The sequence below is a fragment of the Scleropages formosus genome, chromosome 6, assembly GCF_900964775.1.
Source record: "Scleropages formosus chromosome 6, fSclFor1.1, whole genome shotgun sequence".
NCBI lineage: Eukaryota > Metazoa > Chordata > Actinopteri > Osteoglossiformes > Osteoglossidae > Scleropages > Scleropages formosus.
In genome coordinates, this window is record NC_041811.1 from 16,176,028 (window position 1) to 16,195,757 (window position 19,730).

At 39.2% G+C, this 19,730-nt stretch overlaps 1 protein-coding gene across 1 annotated transcript in view; it reads left to right on the forward strand.

Moving 5' to 3' along the window:
* Positions 1-6,717: 6,717 nt before the first annotated feature.
* man2a1 (mannosidase, alpha, class 2A, member 1) overlaps positions 6,718-19,730 on the forward strand; it is a 55,379-nt gene continuing 42,366 nt past the window's right edge. Inside the window, exons 1-4 of the mRNA XM_018748155.2 lie at positions 6,718-8,396; positions 14,354-14,617; positions 15,229-15,373; positions 19,231-19,402. Coding sequence (XP_018603671.1) covers positions 8,256-8,396; positions 14,354-14,617; positions 15,229-15,373; positions 19,231-19,402 — 722 coding nt within the window. The 5' untranslated portion in view covers positions 6,718-8,255. The remainder of the gene's footprint in view (positions 8,397-14,353; positions 14,618-15,228; positions 15,374-19,230; positions 19,403-19,730) is intronic.

Consider the following 19,730-nt stretch of genomic DNA (forward strand, 5'->3'; position numbering starts at 1 on the left):
GGTGCGGTGGTACATTGGGTTTGGCCAGATCCTGCTGTCTGGTGGGTCTGGGGTTTGAGTCCTGCTTAGGGTGCCTTGTGACAGGCTGCTGTCCCATCCTGGGTGTTTCCCCTGAACCCTGAGCCGCCGGGCTAGTCCTCAACTCGCCACAATCCCACCCCTGACAAGTGGCTTCAGCCAGTGTGATTGATTGATTGATTTATTGATTGATTAATTTATTATGTATAGATTACTTTTTGAATTTACCTTTAGAAAATTAGTGGTATTATAATGTTTACCTGCCAGTTAATGAAAAAAAATTCCAAATTTTAAACTCTAATTTAAAAAATTAAACTTTAAAAACAAACAAAATATAATTTCTGGAAAAATGTCAGAAACACTATTACCCCTTCTAGTGTTTCCTGTTTCTTAAATGTCACATTAATAGCACCGTTTCTATGTCTCTGAGACTTAAATTAAAACTATAATAGCATATATTATATGAAAAACTTTGTTGTTAAAGGCAAATCTTCAATTTTTTTTTATACTATACACCTTTTCTTGAGTCTTACTGCAAACAGTTGAAAGTTCAAACAGCTCTTATAATAACTGATTTAACTTAGATTCTTCTCACTGACCCACTTACATTACCCCAAAATGCACTCTTCTCAATGACCTGCTAAGGTTACTTCAAATTCATAGATGAAATGCTAAAAACTGTCCTTTGCCAAGATATAAAATTAATGGAGCACAGAAACAATAAGATGAAACAAAAGGGTATTTTAATTGCCCTCTTCATGAAAAGGTTGTTTCTGGGGCAATGGCCACACACTCATTGTCTGAAACCACTGGTCCCATACAGGGTCACAGGGAGCCAGAACCTAACCTGGCAACACAGGGTGTAAGGCTGGAGGGGGAGGGGACACACCCAGGACGGGACTCCAGTCCATTGGAAGGCATCCCAAGCGGGAATCAAACCCCAGACCCACTGGAGAGGAGGACCCGGTCCAACCCACTGTGCCACCACATCCCCACCCCTAAAAGATATTGTTGCACAATTAAAGTAATAGGATGAAATGACACATTTAAGACACATGGAGAAATCGAGCCATATAACTCTAAATAAATGGCAACTTACCAAAAATAAAAGAAATAATGAAACCAAATACACTCCAGAAATTTTGTGTGGTGAATGGATGACTAAAATAGGGTTCATTTTCTTTCTACATCAGCTAAGTAGGCAGAATGATGTTTTAGAATTTCTGAATGAAAAATGGAACAGGAACCAAAACGAAGACCACTAAAAAGAATAGCAAACAGAAAAGAACTAAAACATAAGAAGGATTACAAACGGTATAGCACAGGAACAAAGAGATAAAGACAAAAAACCAAATGAACAGAAACAAGAAAGGATCAGAAAGGATAAGAAAAGGCGCAAAGCAGGACCAAAAAAACGGAGGAACGGGAACATTATTATTAACCCTTTCTGTTGCTGGCACCTTTGTACAAAGCAAGTTCCAATATTAAGCCAACAGCTTTGCATGATTTACCTATTTATACAGCAGGGTGTTCTTTCTGGAGAAATGCAGGACAAGTGCCCTGATGAAGGGTGTTGCAGCTAGAGCAGGGATTTAATTTGGGGAATTTCAGACTACAGCATGCTGCCCAGTTTATATAAAAGAACAGAACTGATAGAAGAACACAACATAAATCACATGGTTTCCGTTTCAGGCACTACGGAAACCACCTTTAGACCTTTGGATGGAAACTTTGTTCAGTAGTTTGTCGGTGTTATTGGACAGTAGCACAGTGTCACGCATTGACTTTAGTAGTTCATGCTGGAATAACAAATAGACACAATAATAGGCATCATTTTGTGTTAATAACAAATTCAGAAATCTATTAACATGAATGGATCAGTTCATCACTGAGGTGAAAGGTTAGAATTTGCTTAACAAACCTCTACGATGGGGTATACGTTGGGTACACTTCAATATTGTAACCTAAAAAATCTGAACGGCAAAACATGTTTAAAAAAACTTTTGAACATCTAGGCAAAGATGATGTTTTTCACAGAATATCGTGGCGCTTATTGAGCAGGACACTTCAGCAGGAATATAAGCAGCCGTACCAATTCTTCTGACCGGTTGTATTTACGAGAAGGGCAAGCGGTTCAGAAATTATTTACATCTTTTCGGCATAAACGGCCTTGTGTTAGAGACTAGGCTTTAGGAATCAGTATAGAAACACCTCAAAATGCAGTGAAAATTAGAGCAAAGTAATATTTGTAATACATGTCAATACTTTGAATACACTTTTGAGAATACTTTCGACTTCTAATTATGAAATACAGTTGGCAATATTGCAATAATATAAAGAAGTGCATTTCAGTTTAGGAATTTAAAATACAGAAAATACAAAATCTACATCAGAGCTTAGCCCCAGCTAAAATTAGCAATCTTTCATTTGTATGCCTTCTGGCCTTGGTTTCATTGTACATGATAGCTGCACAGAGGATGTTTATATTTGCCTGACTTCTTGGACAGCAGAGCATTTAGGGAAAAGTTTGATTTACATTTATTTAACAGACATGCCTTAGAAGGGGGGGGGGGGGGGTGCAGTGGTGCAGTGGGTTTGGCCAAGGTCTGCTCTCCGGTGGGTCTGGGGGTCAAGTCCCCCTTGGGGTGCCCTGTGACGGACTGGCGTCCCATCCCAGGTGTGTCTCCTCCTCCTCCAGCCTCGTGCCCTGTGTTGCCAGGTTAGGCTCCGGCTTGCCGTGACCCCGCCTGGAACAAGTAGCTTCAGACCGTGTGTGTGTGTGTCTTACAAGGCGCATTCTTTGGTATCTTCTTCTTTAGTATGCATAGCACATCTGAAGACAGGCAAGGGACATGATTAGCAGAAAACTGATGAAATATAACTGTTCCATAATTACTTATGTTAATAAATAATAATAAAGACTATTAACTCAGTCACAAGCTACTGCAATATTTTAGTCATTAAACTGTCAACAGTATGTATTCATTCCTGTAAGTGGATTCAACCCCAAACGTAACAGTTTATCTCTATTCTAGTTTATGCTTGCAATATTACTTTGACTGATTGTTTCAGATCTAATGTGCCTTGAGTCTGTATGTAATGTGTTCATTTTTTGGGCTAATGACAGAAATAGCAGAGGTAATTTTAGACCAGCCTGCTTTCAAAAACTGTCAAAACCTTACTACAGCTGAGCTTATGAGATGTTTTATTTTAGTTTACTGCAGTCCATATGAACATGCCTCGGGCTGAGATGGCACATGGTAATATAGTGGTTAGAGCTGCTGCCTTTAGACCCAAAGGTCACCAGTTTGAGTTTTACCTCCAGCTATAATACCCTTGAACAATGTACTTACCCCAAAAATTACTCCAGTTAAAAAAAGACAAATGTCAGTGCTGTATACAAGGGGTAACTAATTGTAAGTAGCAGGGTAATACCTATAAATACACTTAAGCAAAGTACTTACTCTAAATTGCTCCAGTAAAAGTACCTTGGTTAATATTTGTAAACATATTAACACTGTAAGTCACTTTGGAGAAAAGCGTTAGCTAACTGAAGTAATGTAATAATGTGTATCGCTTTCATACCGTTGATCCCCATGACTTCATAATGGACTTTCTAAAACCTTCAATCCCTGTAAATCACTCCCATATTTAGAAGTTGCATTTCTTCCATCAAACCGAGGAATAATTTTAATGCATCTAGTATCTAAAGTTATGGCAATTCAATTTATTTTCAGAGTGCTCTTCTCACGCAGTGATGCAGAGCACTTGAACGCAGGCATAGGGTGAAGAAACAAATACATCAGACAAGGAAACAAAGAAGCCAGTTGACTACAGACCTAGCATAACACATTATCAATGCTTTTATAAAACTATAAGTATGCCAACTGGCCACGGAGGAAAGGAACAAAAAACTCCCAACTGAAAGTCAAGGGAGAAAAATAAACCTCTGGGGGTCCAAGTGCCAGTGGCTGCCCACCCCTCCTGGCCATTCTAGATTAAATAAAACTTCTAAGTCAATTTACAGGTAACAGTGGCATTGTTGCTGTGTGGTAGCTTGATTTCCAGGTTCAGCAAGGTATGTCTCGTCCATCATGGGGTTGGTCGTCATCTTCAGTCAGCGCGGGGAGCTTCTCTGACGGCCGACCGGGTCATCGGGTCTTCTTGTAGGGAAACAATGCTCAACTAGAATAAATTTATAGTAATTTCTAACTTAAAGAAATAAGTTTAATACGTTTTGATACAGAGGTGGGAAATACAAAAACAAAGCCAAGTTGAATTAAATTTCATGGCGATATGTCCGAGTGAACATGTACGTCTTTAGTCTGGATTTGAAGACTGAGACAGATTGGGCATTTCTGACAGTAACTGGTAGACTATTCCACAGTTTAGCTGCTCTATAGCAAAAGGCGTGACCTCCTACTGAGGTCTTATTAATCAGAGGTACTTTAAGGAAACCCGCATCCAGTGAACGAAGATATCGTCCTGGAGTATAAGAATCAATGATCCCACAAAGGTAAGCCGGAGCAATGCCGCGTACTGCTGTAGCCGGGAGCCAATGCAGCAATTTCAGCACCGGTGTTATATTGTCATATTTCCGAGTTCTAGTGACGATTCTCGCAGTAGCATTTTGCACCAACTGTAGCCTGGATACAGTCTGGTATGGACAACCCGATATTAAAGCATTACAACAGTCCAGCCTGCTTGAAACGAAAGCATGAACCAGTTTCTCAGCATCCTGCCTACATAGGAATTGCCTTAATTTAGCTATGTTTCATAACTGAAGGAAGAACGACTTTGTCAAAGCATTTATATGAGACACAAAAGACGGCTTTCCATCCAACAAGACACCCAAATCCTTAACAAAATCTGTACGTTTCAAGCTTATAACCAGTTGTGGTAAAGATTGATGTGATTGTGTCAAGAGTTTTGGCACCATCACCCACCACAAGTATCTCTGTTTTAGTGGCATTTAGAGATAAAGATGGGTAACACGGTGATATAGCGAGTAGCCCTGCTGTCTCATAACACCTGGGTGGTGAGAAAGGACATGGGCTCGATCTCCACTCAGTCTGTGCGAATTTGCATGTTCTCCTGTGTCTGCGTGGGTTTCCTCCGGGTGCTCCGGTTTCCTCTCATAGTTCAAAGACATGCTGTCCAGCTTCACCCATAATGTGTGAGTGACAGAGAGTGTGTTCCACTTATGTATGGATGAATGAGAGTATAAATGCATAAAAGGAAAGCTGGTAGCGTAGGGGTTAGAGCTACTACCTTTAGACCCAAAGGTTGCAGGTTTGAGCCTTGAGCAAAGTACTTACCCTAAATTGCTTCAGTAAAATTACCCAGCTATATAAATAATTGTAGTCAGAACACTTTTAAGTTGCTTTGGAGAAAAGTGTCATATAATGACCTATTGTAAGTAATGTATCAAGCAGTGTAAGTCATCTTGGTGAATAAGGTGTGTGGGCTGAAAACACTACATAGAGTTAAGTGGCAGTTGCTTTAGAGAACAGCATCTGCTAAAATAAATGTGAGATTGAAAAAACTCATCCATAGTTTTATATTGATAAAACAATTAGCTAAAGACACCACATGTGATGGGTCATCAGGCTTAAATGAAACATACTGTATAGTTGTGTGTCATTGGCATATGAGTGGAAACTTACATTATGTTTGCAAATAATATCACCCAATGGTAACATATACAGTGAGAACAGTAATGGACCCAACACAGAGCCCTGAGGCATACCATACTGAACCATAGTTGAGATGGAGGGGGTGCAGTCATCAGATATCAATACAAATTGTTCACAGTTAGGTAAATATGGGTTGAACCACTTCAGAACAGTACCCCTTAATCCAACCAAGTTTTCAAGTCTAATCAGTAGGATACTATGGTCTACAGTATCGAATGCGGCACTCAGGTCCAGTAACATAAGAATAGAGATCTAACCAACATCAGAACAGATGAGAATGTCATTAACACGTGTGAGCGCCATTTCAGTTCTGTGACCAGTGCAGAAACTAGATTGAAATTTTTCAGATATATTATGATTAAGATATTTTACAATTTGGGAAGCTACGATCTTTTCTAAAATTTTGGAGAAAAACGGGAGATTGGAGTTGGGTCTATAATTACAATCCAGATCCGATTTCTTTAGTAGGGGTCTAATAATGGCGACTTCACAAGCTTTCGGAACACAACCACTAAGTAACAACATACTGAAAATATTAACAATAGGTTCTGCAAGCACAAAAACTGGCCTTTCAGTAATTTAGTAGGGATTGAATCTAAAGTACAGGTAGTACTTTAGGCTCTAGAGCGAATTAGCACAGTAACTTCCTCTACGGTTATTATGTCGAAGCTACAGAAATGAGTTGGAGAAAGTAATAAATATTAGGAATATTACTAATAAGTAGTATTTATTATTATAATTGGTACTATTATTGTAGTGAAGGGGGACACGGTGGTGCAGTGGGTCGAACCAGGTCCTGCTCTCCGGTGGGTCTGGGGTTCGAGTCCTGCTTGGGGTGCCTTGTGACGGACTGGGATCCCATCCTGGGTGTGTCTCCTCCCCCCCCAGCCTTGTGCCCTGTGTTGTCAGGTTAGGCTCCGGCTCCCCGCAACCCCATATGGGACAAGCGGTTTCAGGTGATGTGTGTGTGTGTGTATTGTAGTAAATAGTAGGAAGTAATGATCATGTCTCCTAAAAGAAAAAACAATTAACACAATTAAATTGGGGAAGGGCAAAGTGAGAGTGTGTGTGTGTGTGTGTACGTACATGTACACTACGGGTAGATATGCAGTGTGATCTCCGAGTATTTTGAGTAGGCTTGTGGGTATGGACGCGGTCCGAGCGCATCCACTTTCTCTCCGATAGTCGAACGGACGCGGGGCACAAACCCGACTTATGAAGCTGATGTTTCTTTTAGTAGAGATGGGCGGGAATCAGTAGCCCTTCCGGGACTGTTAGCAGGGGTATAACAGCGTACGAATAATAGCGTTTTTTTTTTAAATAGAGGAAAAAAGCATTAAAGGAATACGTGCATTACTTTAAAGGGAAACGTGTGCCTTCACGCAGGGCGTCTGGAGAGCGATAAGGGAGAACCTGCCAGAAAGCGCGGTCGCATGAAGGAAATGATGACGCGCCAGTTGCCCCGACAACTGCAGTTCGCCCCTCTCGCCAACACGTGGCGTCACACTCGTTTAGACTTTTCGTGCGCAGCAAAGATCCTGCTAACAGGGTCTTTACGATTCTGTAGTAGCGTTTTGTTTTTTTATTTTTTTTTTTTTCCTTGTCATCTCCCGGGCAGCTCAGAGAAACAAAAGCGGAATATGGATGAGGTTTTACTGCCATTCTCTTCTGGCTTTAGCACTAACTAACCGTGTGCGGGGAGAAAGATGTCATCGTTAGCGTACATAAGCATTTATTTATTTCGATAACGTCATCGTCGGTGTAAAAAAGAACTCAAATTCAGCTTTTATGACGTGATGTTTGAGTGAGTTTTGGCATGTCAAATTCTTCTTGACAAAGAAGGTAAGGGGGAAGTTGCCACTGCTCGTACTGCGAAGGAAGCGTTGTTGGTGGAGGAAGAAAAACACTAACTTGGAGCGTCGTGCGAGCCTTTAGTTTCTCCCCCAAACGCCGAGACTTTCCGTTTGTTTGTTACCTGGACGTTTCGAGTTCTAGTCGGAAGTAGAAGGTAGGACTCGGTAGGCGGCGCAACCCGCTACCCCTGGCGTCCACTTTACATTGAATAAACAGAATCCAGGAAGGAGGCGGGCGGCTCGGCACGACTTATGTGTGACAGGGCAATTTGCTGAATCGCAAATTTCGCTGGAAGAAAAAAAAAAAAAGAAGCCCTTCCGCGTCCTCTTCTTGGAAACTTCTCGGTATACAAATATTTTGAATTTTTTTTTCCTTATCGAGAGAGCAGCTAAAGTTTTTCTTCCGGCACATAACGGTGGGTAGTTTGTCGTGATAAACGAACGTCGCCTGGCAGAGGAATGCGCTCCGCGGGGCTGTCCCTCCAGCCACATGTTCTGTTTTAATCCACCGTGCGAACGGGGGGAGGAGAAGAGAGGGTCGCGCGCCACACGCTCGCGAACGCGGCGGTTCGGCACGGCGCCTCGCGCTGCCTCGAATCGCGCTCGGGCTCTTTAAAGAAGAGCGCTCAGCTCTCGCGTGGCGGCGGCGGTGGCGGTCGTTCCGGCGGTTCCGGGAGCGCGGCGAAGAATGAAGCTCAGCAGGCAGTTCACTTTGTTCGGCAGTGCCATATTCTGCGTGGTCGTCTTCTCGCTGTACCTCATGCTGGACCACCTTCAGCTGGACCGCACGAAGAACCCGAGCAGCGGAGCGGGCAAATTATTTCATAGCGTGAGTAACCACGTCAGCCGCTCGCCCCTTTCGCCCTGTTTCCACTAGTTGTTACTCCCAAGAGTGGCGGAATTAGCTGTGGTAATAAATTGTTGCGCGCCCTACACCTCTTTTTTTATGTTTTTTTTTTTTTAACGTTCTTAAATATGTCATATATGGAAACTGCCCGGGTTGGAGTGTGGTTTTAAAACCTGGTTAAAGTTTAACGAGTGTCCAGAATGCCTTATCATGTGCTGTAAACCTGCCTGAAGCGCTGCGCTCTCGTCAGACAAGCTTTCAGAACTACCTGAAATACCTGAACTGCTCTTCACTGTGAATGCAGCAGACATTGTGCTTATTGAGAGCTGGCACAGCCTTTGTTGACTTTTTTTTTTTTTTTTTTTTTTTATTTTAAACCAAAGAGCACTTATGTATGACAGTCATGCTGATATTTACTTTCAATGTCAAACATTTGCTTTTTCACACACCAGGCAGTAAAGGTGACTTATAGATGCTGGCCTGCTTCAGTATCACTGGGTCATCCAGTGTTCTAAGAAATCCCACATTATTATTATTAATAATAATAATAATAATCATCATCATTTAGCAGGCACTTCATTCCAGAGCAGCTACTTACAACAATGCACCCAGTTGCACATCTCGGTTGGGATTTGAACCCCAGTCCTAGTGGCAGCCCTAACATTATGCCACCTTCTGCCCCTTTTCTTGTTGGGCTGTTAGTCGTAAAGTTAAAATGCCGTGATTTTGGTCTACCTGACAGATGGACTCCATGTACGAACTTCAGACCACCTGCCCTGGTGCACAGTTGCACAGGGTACCTGTAGCGCAGCGCTGGGTTGCATAGTTTGCATAGGATCTGTTTGCATATTTTAGATGTGATGGAAGTTTGTTAGTCGTTTTCTACTTTCCAAGTAAAAATGTCAGTTTCAGAATTTATGCTTCTGAAAACATGAAGCCTGATGCAGTGAAATGGTGCTCTCTGCAGAATGTGCAGTGCCCACGGGCGTAACTCATTTACACCCCGTTTCTGCTGTATACTTTCTCATGCGTGAAAAGGCATGTGGCAGACAATAGCTCCATTATCCCACCATCCTCCACCCCTTATCACTCAAGTATATTGAATGTACCTTCAGTGTACCTCCACAGTAACGAACCTTGTCCGTATCTGAACCCTCTCTGTGTTGTTGAAGGCACTTCTATTTATGCCGAGTTGTACGTTACTTCGGAGAAAGCATTAAATTTACAGATGCCTGTCTTTCCTTTCATTTTTAAAGTTGAATTGTATTTCAACATTTCTGCTCTTGAGCACAGGTTTTCTGAGGGTGATGTTCAACATCTCTATAAAACTATCCTTCAGCTATGTGGCTTATATCTCATTTAAACACTTAAAAGCATTTTTGGACACTTTTAAAAGTAAACTGAATTAACTGGAAAAATGATGGAAAGCAAAAGTGCTCTGTTAGCATGGACTGCATGTTTAGTTTTTTTTTTTTTTTTTTTTTTTGCTCTCCTGGTGCATGCTCTGGTTTGCTTTACAGTGGTGAAGTTCAGTAACAACTTGGCAGAACTCTGGTTCTTTCAGGAAGCAGTGCTCTGTGTAATCATTCCTGCGAAAGTTAAGTGGTGTGGAGATGCTTAACACATTCCGTTTCTGAAAGTAGCAACAAAGCAGAACTTACTGTGGTGTGAGATGCTGCAAAGTCAGTTGCCATCTGCAAAGTTGACAGCTCTTAGAACCTCCAAAAAAATACATCTTTGCATGCTCATCAACATGCTGCCAAACACTGTAAATAAATACCCTTGTATTTTATCTTAGATTGGACAGAATTGGCATTTTAAATTGAAAATAATTCATTTTTTTGAGTCATCTTTATGGGTGTATTGAGGCCTTAATAGAATGAGCGAACAAGGTTTTTGTCAAAGTGCTCTACAGTCAAATATTTCTGTGCCAGTCTGTAGATAGTACTTAATTTTATTGAATTATTGGTAAGTGCCGAGCTGTTCTTATTTAAAATGACTTTAATTACAAAATATCAATGTAAAGCAGGAGTAGATGGACATTTTACAACTGTAAGAGAAACCCACAACAGTGTTCTTCAAAGGGAAGTTTACCTTGTCATTTTCTTCATGTTTGTAAGGGTTTCTCCCAGGTACTCTTTCTTCCCAGTGACATGTGTTTCAGGTGAATTGGAGACTCTAAATTGCCTTGTGTGTGTGTTTGGTCTTTGATGGACTATCCTTCTGTCCATGGTGTGTCCTGCCTTGCTTCCAGGATAAACTCTGGGCCACAGTGACTCTGAAAATGGAGAAGGACTTGATTATGGGAATGGGGGGGAAAAAAAACACCCAGAAAGTACTTTCCTAGAAATATTGCTATATCAGTGCACATAAATTTAGTGACACTGCACTGGGTACATTGCTTGAATTTTTTTTTTTTTGGACGAAAAGTCACCTACTGTTTACTTTGTGGATAGTTAACTGCTACATTTGTAGGAAACTGTTCTGCAACTTGAAATTTGATATCCCATTGGTGTCCTCCTGTGTTTAAGAAAAATGAAAAATGAAGCTGCTATGTGTGAGCATTAAATAGAAAGTAAATTTACATTTAGTCATTTAACAGATTCCTTTCTCCAGATCAACGTACAAAGTACAGGTGGTCCTCGATTTACGATGGTTTGACTTAGAATTTTTTTGACTTTACGATGGTGAGCTGGCGATAGACATTCAGGAAAAACTGTAATTTGAATTTTGAAATTTTTTTTTCTCCCCCTCCGGGCAAACGATATGCAGAGCAATACCCTCTTGCAATGCTGTGCACCACCTATAGTTATGGAAATTTCCATGCTGTACAGGACAGTGTTTCTATGTATGGGTTTTTTTTTAAAAAAAAATTAACCTTCCAAGGAGATTTTAGAACATAAAATTTTCTTTCTCTGTAACTCAGATTTTTTTTTTTGTTTTATTTTGGATATGATGGTAAAATCTTCACAAAAATTAATACTTTGCAGTAGTGACACATGCCTAAAAAATTGTTTATAAAGAGTCTCCATGTGAAAAGGGATAAACTTTTACAGTAAGCATGCCAAATGGTACAATTTGCATACAGTAAGAATTAAAAGCCACTCATGAGAAATGGTACTTTAATAAAGCAAAGACCTTACTGTTCTGCCTAATCTAAATCGGCCAGTCTGAATGTGGTCATTTTTTGGGAATATAAAAGATGAAGATGTTGTATAAAGGCATTTTGTAAAGTTGCTAATGAAATTTGAATTAATTGAAGACAAGGCCATTGTAAATAAAGAAAACAAAACATTGCTGGAATAATTATTTAGTTTGTCTGCACTTGGAAGAAAAGGTGTTAGGTTAATTTACAGTGCAGTGCTAGACATTGGCAATAAAACTGCTTTAATTTCAGTTTTAATTAACTGATTATTGATTTTTTTTTTTTATTTTTTTTTTTTTTTTAAATTTAAACAAATTTTTAAAGTTGGGACTTTTTTAAGGTGACCTGCCTGCTTGTGTTTAAATAATGCTATGTAATAGTAAATATTTGAGTGAAATTGAATGGTCAAATGAATGGCTCCAGCCAAGGTTCAGCAGTTCTCCAAAAACTTGAACTACTTAACCTTTGAATCTGGACTGAAATGCAAAAACAGTGATAAAGTGTTTGTTTATTTTAGATAGGGATTGAAACCAAAACAACCAAGAGTTGGGTGGGCTTGTTCTTATGGGTTTTCCAGCTGCTCAAAACAACTACTGAAATCTTGAAAAACGGGTTATATGTTTTCAGTTAAAACAGCTGAATCTGATGGTTCAGTGGACAGCTCAAAAAAACCTAAAATCAGCACTACAAGACTATTGAAAAAGTTGTGTAAATGTTCCAGGAAATACTGGGACAACGTAAGTGTAATGATTAGTCATGGACTGATAACCTGAAGGTTGGATGTTGTAGCCCTGCTACTGCTATAGTACCTTTTAAAGTTGTCAGCTAAGCATCATATTTAATAAAATAGTTGATTTCTTTATTTCTTGGGATGGCAGAATTTGTTATTCCTTCAACATGAAATCATGGGAAGAGGTTTTATTGACTGGTGACTAACTAATAATAACCAGATTTACGGTACAAGTAGATCCCCCCCCCCCCCCCCCCCCCCAGCTTGTGTTACTTTAAATCTTCTAATGCTGTTTATCATAACTGAGAACTGCACTTTTCTGTGGGACATTTGGATACGAATAATCCAGCATGGAACTTATTTTACTGCGGAGGCAAGCTGCATGATTTTTGAATTTGTGTTCTCTCTCCAGAAAGAACTGTTGTCATTTTCATTCATATATGGCTTGAGGTCAGCCATATATGATTGACCTAAATTTTGTATTTCTTGAAAAAATCCAAGCTGTAGATTATAAAAAAATTCATTGGCAATATGTTTTTATTTATTTATTATTTATTTATTGGACGGAGGTTGCAGTGGATCAGCATGCATATCGCCAACAAAAGTGAAAAGAGAGGCTTTCCTTCTGAGGCTTGAGAGTAGTTTCCCTGCTTCCATTATTCAGAAGTGAGATGTTCTAACAGGATCAGCAGAGATGGCCAGCTATTTGTTCTCAGATTTGTTGATTTAGTTGCCACCTTTGTACACAAAGCTACCTACAGTTATTTGGGTGGCACAGCGAGTAGTGCTGTTATTTCACAGCACCTGGGTAGTGTGAGGTGACTATGGGCTAATAGATGGTAAAGTCCAGTTACATACATTTATAACTTTTGACAATGGTATATTGACTTATTGCAATATTGCTCTGTTAGAAATGGCATCTTTTTAATGTTTTTTTCCAGAAAGCATTCACCTGTGTTACCAACATGTGTCAGAGCTGGACTCTTGCAATTTGTGTAAAGCGACATAAGCTAAAAGTTTGATATATATAGGTTTTTTTTTTTTGTATGTACATTAAGGTATAATTAAAATGTAATAATACCAACCAGTACACATTATTCGTGTAGAGTCTTTTAAAGTATTATTTTGAAAGAATGTATGTAATTGAGGTGGAGAGTTAGTGATACATCATGATAATGGAGATGTTTTGGAAGGGTGAATTTATACCATTTGCAGCATTAGTTTTATTTTTGCATGTGTGTTAGGTGAGAACAAATGTTTGTTTTGTGTTTGAAACGGCAAGACTTGTCTTTGGGAAGGAGAGAAGCACCTAAGAATGAAACGTGAAAACCTCTTACAAAGTTGCAATTCTGGTTAAGTTTTTCCTTAGACTTACACAGTGGGTACACCCCATTACTCTCAACTTGGCTTACTTCTCAGTGTCAAAACAGCAGATGCATCCTGTCTGCTTTTATCTTTCATGTCTCTCTTTTTAAACCGGGAAGCAGGAAACAGACCCTCTCTCACATTTCTTTGTGTGTTTCTGTACAAGTTGATACAGGCAAATTGTTCAAACACAATGTAAAAGTATTAAATGTATTTTCTCCTTTTAATATATTCATAATATCATGTACATGTCAGTTGTCAGGTACCACTTCAAATATGTTTGAGGGAAGTCTTTTAGGTTGTCAGTAATTAAAGATAAAGCTAGGGCAACAATAAAACTTCAGATGTCCCAAGAGTGTTCTACTTTTAGTCATTTCTTTCATTGACCAGTTCAGATTTTCTAGTTATGGGGTTCTTTGAAATTAAGCATTGCTTAAAACCAAAAGTTCTGAATGTTAACAGTGTTGTTTTGTGTGTCATTGTTTTTCTACTGATTACTGTTTTTTTTTTTTTTTTTTAAAATGACTAAATTTTATATATGTTACTGCTGAAGATGATTAGTTGCTTTTTTACTCATTAGTTACAGCTCAGAGTGGCATGTTTCTTTGTTGCCTAGTTCAGATATTTTTTTTTAATCTTTTCCTGCGATGGTGCTTGACACCTGGTTATATGTTGGTGTTCTCGCTCGCTTCCTTTCAGGGCCAGCTCACTATCCTGCAGGAGAAGATCGACCACCTGGAGAGGCTGCTTGCAGAGAATAATGAGATAATCTCTAACATAAGGGACTCTGTCCTGGACCTCAGTGAGTCAGTGAAGGACAGCAAGGGCTCCCCAGAGGTGGGGAACCAGAGCAGGGTGGGCTATCCAGAACTCCTCGCCTCCCCCCCACTAGTCATTCCCATTCAGCAGGAGGACTGCCACTTTGCTGCAAAACCATACAACAAGCCTGCAGATGGGGTTCAGGTGACTTAATTTTTTTTTCACGTTTATTCCTGGCCAGTGCTCAATACACTATATGTTGTACATATGTGAGAACTGTATAACATTGCATTAAGATATTGAGGGATTATATTATTGCTTCATGTCAGCAGAACAAGGCTTACCTTATTCTGCTTGTTAACTGATTAATATACAATCATAAACAGGATAATTTTTCCGTTACAAATGGTTTATTACTTTTACAAGTAAATAGAATAGCCATAAAATTAGATTTTGATATATAGCTGAAGACTATATGGCTTATATGATTAGCTGCAGAATTTATTGTTCATGTGGAGAAGGCTTTAAATAAAGTAATGGATGAAGTACAGCTGCAGTTTGCAATTAATAAGGGTAGGCAGAAGGTGGTGTGGTGCTGAGAGCTGTGTTCTCTATTACTGTGCCAGTACACAGTTAACCATGTTGGCAACAACGAGTATTATAGGTACCAAAAACACTACAGCTTACTTACAAATTTAGTTTCTGAAATGAAAACAGAACTAAAGCATCAGCAGTCTACATTTTCCAAATTTAGATCTCAGGCAAAAAAAAGTATCTGAACTGCTGATTCATATATGTGCATTTTGTTCTTTCAGATGCTGGATGTGTACGACCTCCTCTCATTTGATAACCCAGATGGTGGAGTCTGGAAGCAAGGCTTTGATATTTCCTACAACGAGAACGAATGGGACACTGAACCACTGCAGGTTTTCGTTGTCCCTCACTCCCACAATGACCCTGGTGAGCAAAAAAAGTCTACTCTCTTTTCAAGATTTAAAATCTGACATGTGCCCTAATTGATTCTCTTTCTGCAGTACCCTTTATCAAGGTACTTGCTCTGAATTGCTCAAGCAAATTACTCAGCTGTAAATGGGTCAAATACTCTAAGGTGCATTGGATAAAAGTGTCAGTTAAGCAAGGAATTAATACAAGGCAGCATGGTGACAGCGAACAGTGCTGCTGTCTCACAGCGCCTGGGTGGTGCATGAGGACATGGGTTTGATCCCTGCTCAGTCTGTGTGGAGTTTGCATGTTCTCCTCGTGTCTGTGTGGGTTTCCTCTGGGTGCTCTGATTTTCTCCCACAGTCCAAAGACGTGCTGTTCAGGTTCCCCCATTGTGTGTGTGAGTGACAGGGTGTGTTCGACTGATGTATGGATTAGTGACCCATTGTAAGTAGTGTATCTAACAATGTAAGTCATCTTGGTGAATAAGGTGTGTAGGCTGATAACACTACATAGTTCATTGGAAGTTGCTTTGTATAAATAAGTAAATGTAATGTAGCTACTTGCATAAACAGTGGGATTTATTACTTTGATAAATGTCATTTGTTAATCAATTGTCAACAACCACTTGTGTAGTATAGGGTTACAATGGTCTGGAGCCTGTCCTGAAAGCATAGGATGTGTAGTGGGATACATCAGTTCGTCAAAGTGCAATAAGTAATTCGAGTTGTTTCTAGTTGAAGTTAGTAATTACTGTGTGGCTTCTAAAAAGTAAATATCAATGCATTACGTAAAATGTCACACAAAGGAAATGAAGCAGTGTTCTCTTTATATGTTTTTTTTTTTTTTTTTTTTTTGCAGGGGAGGCTTTTGTCTTTGGCCATGTTACAATTTTTAAAATTTTTTGATTAGCCCTTGCATTTCATCTGTTTTAGTTTATCTCATGATTCAGAAAGATTTGAAGCAATATTTTGCAGCAGGCCAAGCCACTCTGGAGTTCAGAGGAAATATGGTAGTGTTTGTATATGTAACCAGGGAGCAGATCTCTGTGTTTGTGTTGAATGACTTGGAAAAGACATGGGTTTTACTGGGGCACTAATACATATGGTAATTGGATGCATAATTTGTGTGTCCCCAGCTAAATAGAGTGCATGCCAAAGTATTCCTTGTAAATAATTAGTAGTTTGGATGTCTCACTTGTTAATTCAAATTGTACTGTTGGGATTGTAGTATAATACTTTACACATTATGAATATACACGTGCCTGTTTGTGTTTCTGTGACTGTTCCTCTTTTTTCCTCTACTTATTTGTAGTAGTAGTATAATTCACACTTTTCGCCTTAATCTAAAAAATGTTACATTGTTTTGTTGTCAGTCTTCCCTAGAAAGCAATGCAGTTGTACAGCCTTATAAATCCTACGTCGTCTTTGGTTGTGTCAAGAATTTTATAGTTTAGCACAGACAGTGATTCAAAAAGCATACCTTAAAAAAAATTTCCTGTATTTCTATAAATACCATTTTAATTTTGTTCTTTAGTAATCCAAAAGCTACCTGTTTTTTTCCCTCCAAATTCTGGGCTTTGTAAGACAAATTGTGCGATGTGTTTACTTAATCTATAATTCAGAGTAGACCCAATAAGACCAAAAGTTACATAATCATTTTTGCTTTGTCAGCTGGAGCAAAACTCGAGTTAAGGAGTGTTTTGTTACCATGCTTACATCAGTTTTTCCTCTGCGTGGAAAATGTTTATTTTTATTATTAGTTAATGGTGCTCCATTTTAAATTTAAATATTATGTTATCCAGAGGCCATGCTCTCCCTGAATAGCAAGCATCAAAGTAACAGTTTGACATTTTAAGTATGGCAACCAGTTTTACCTTAATTTACCATGGCTTACACAATGCAGCGTTTTAATTATTCAGTTCTAGTTGTGTGTGTATATGTTGGACAGAAATATTGATTATTTTATCCTGTTAACTGAAAAAGCTGTTTGCTTTATACATTTTTCGCTGGCTAAAGTTCTGTGAAAGTATTTGAACTTTGACAGCAAGGTTGTTGTCCAGATATTACAGTTCGATCCTCAAGGACCTCTCTCAATAGCAAGGCAACTTATGATTTCTCTTATTTTTTCACCTTTCATTACAAGAGCTCTACCATGCTTTATCCATGTACTTTCAGCAAAGGAAAGAATTGAAGTAGATGTTGGACACTTACCGTTTTTATAACAGCATGGAGAAATGTTAGTTTCTATAAGTCATCCCATTCTTTCCTTCTGTTAGACATGAAACAAGTGTGGGAAGGTCATTTTTCCCCAAAACACACTTTCGTTTTTAGATTTAATATTGCAGAGTTTGAAATCACCTTAGGCTTTTTTCAGTGGATCAAGAAAGGCATTGAATTCCTTGAAGAAATCTGACTTGTGTCCACCCTCTGAACCCTTTTGAAATAGCTGCATACGATGCATCGCTGTCTCTGGACATTGATCAGCCAAGGTGAACCAAATAGATCAAGGAACTAGTGTGGCTACCACTCTTTCAGGCATTCCAAAGTTTGTCAAATAAATGAATGAAAAACTGAACAAAACGGTTCACCTCTCTGCAGCATTGTGAATGTCGTAGCTGGACATGACACAGGAAGTCAGCTAGCAGTATTGTTCAGCATTTTCATGGGGAAAAAAAAAAAGCATCATCAGCAGTTGGTTCCTTTAAGTCTTGGTGGTTATAATATTTAAGATTTAGTAAATTTTTTTTATTCTGCGTTTCCTAGTGTAAACGAGACTGTGTGAATTGGAGTAATGAAAGTTTCAATAATTGTAGTCAGACTTTATTTGTATCTTATTAAACATAACTTCTCCATTGTTCTCTGCATATTTTGCTTGTTTTGTGGCGCTTGTAACACCAGGATTACACCATCAGCAATGTGCCAGAGGTTGCGCACTCCCACCTCCTGGTTGGCAAAGCCAGTGACGTCAAAAGCCCAAGTCAGTGGACTTGCGACCTCTGTGTGTTTTGCTGAATGTGCAGTTTTGCAAGCAGGGGGGTAGCTTACTGTTTGCATGTCATCATGACTGCCTATCAAAATGGCCCATGCAGTAAAAAAAAATACTGAAAATATTAGTATTAAGTTTAATATTTGTGTGTATATATTAAATAGCAACCAATTATCTAATGCAGGGTCCCCTGGTCCAGAGTCCATCCCAGAAGTGCAGGGTGTGAGGCAGGGCAGCTGTTATTGCTGGGATGTAACATGCTGCTGCTGAGGTGCATTGCTTTCTCCTGCACAGTAGATTTGCAGTGCCTGAAGTAGCACACCCAGAATTTCACTTCTTTTGTAACTAGTTCAAAAGCCAAGGTGACTTACAATGTTGTTTGCAACTATTTACCCATTTATTTAGCTGTGTCACTGTACTGGAATAATTTTGGGGAAATACCATGCTCAAGGGTATTGCAGATGGAGGTCAGATTTGAACCAGCAATCTTTGGGTCTAAAGGCACAGCGCTAACTCCTATGCTATCTGTTCATGTTGCAGCCTTTTGATAATGGAGTTGCACAAGTTGTTTGGATAGTGGATACTTGCCATCAAGGCACTTTTTTATAGTAATTTTTCACTGTAAAAGTTGAGATGATTGTCTTAAATTCTTGAGTTTTCTCCCACATGCATTTGTGTAAATCTCAACCTGTACATGTTTGTATAATATAACATGTTAACTTTAACACTGAAGTACCTATTAAGCATTAAGGTAATTAATTATCTGTTAAGTCTTAAATCAGATTCTTTGTAAGATGCCTTGGGCAAAGGTGCCAGGTATACAAATAAGATATGGATTGTGATTTAGGTGGCAGTACTTACTCGTCTTGGATGTTTTTGTATTTAAGGGTGGCTGAAGACATTTGATGACTACTATAGGGACCAAACGCAACATATCCTTAACAACATGGTGGTAAAACTGCATGAGGACGAACGGAGGAGGATGCTTTGGTCAGAGATCTCCTACTTCTCCAAGTGGTGGGACAGTATAGACAGCCAGAAGCGAGATGCTGTTAAAAGGTGAGGCTTCCACTTTCTTGTGCCTCTTTTGTGTAGCTGGCAGATGTGCCAGTTTTACATAATGGAAATAATTTATTGTTTTGTCGTTTCTTGAAAACTCTGAAACAATTTTTTCCTCGTATCACATTTGCAAGGTAATCATTCAGAAAATGTTTGTGTGTTTTGCTTTTCAGAAATGTTTGATTTTATAAAGACTCATTGTCTGTTGTGGGGTCAGCTTGACTCCAAAAACCAATTTTGCAAGAAAAATGTACAATATTTTCTAACCCAGGAATACGTCAGCATTGCTTATTAGAATGTATGCTGTAATATATGCTTATTTGAATAA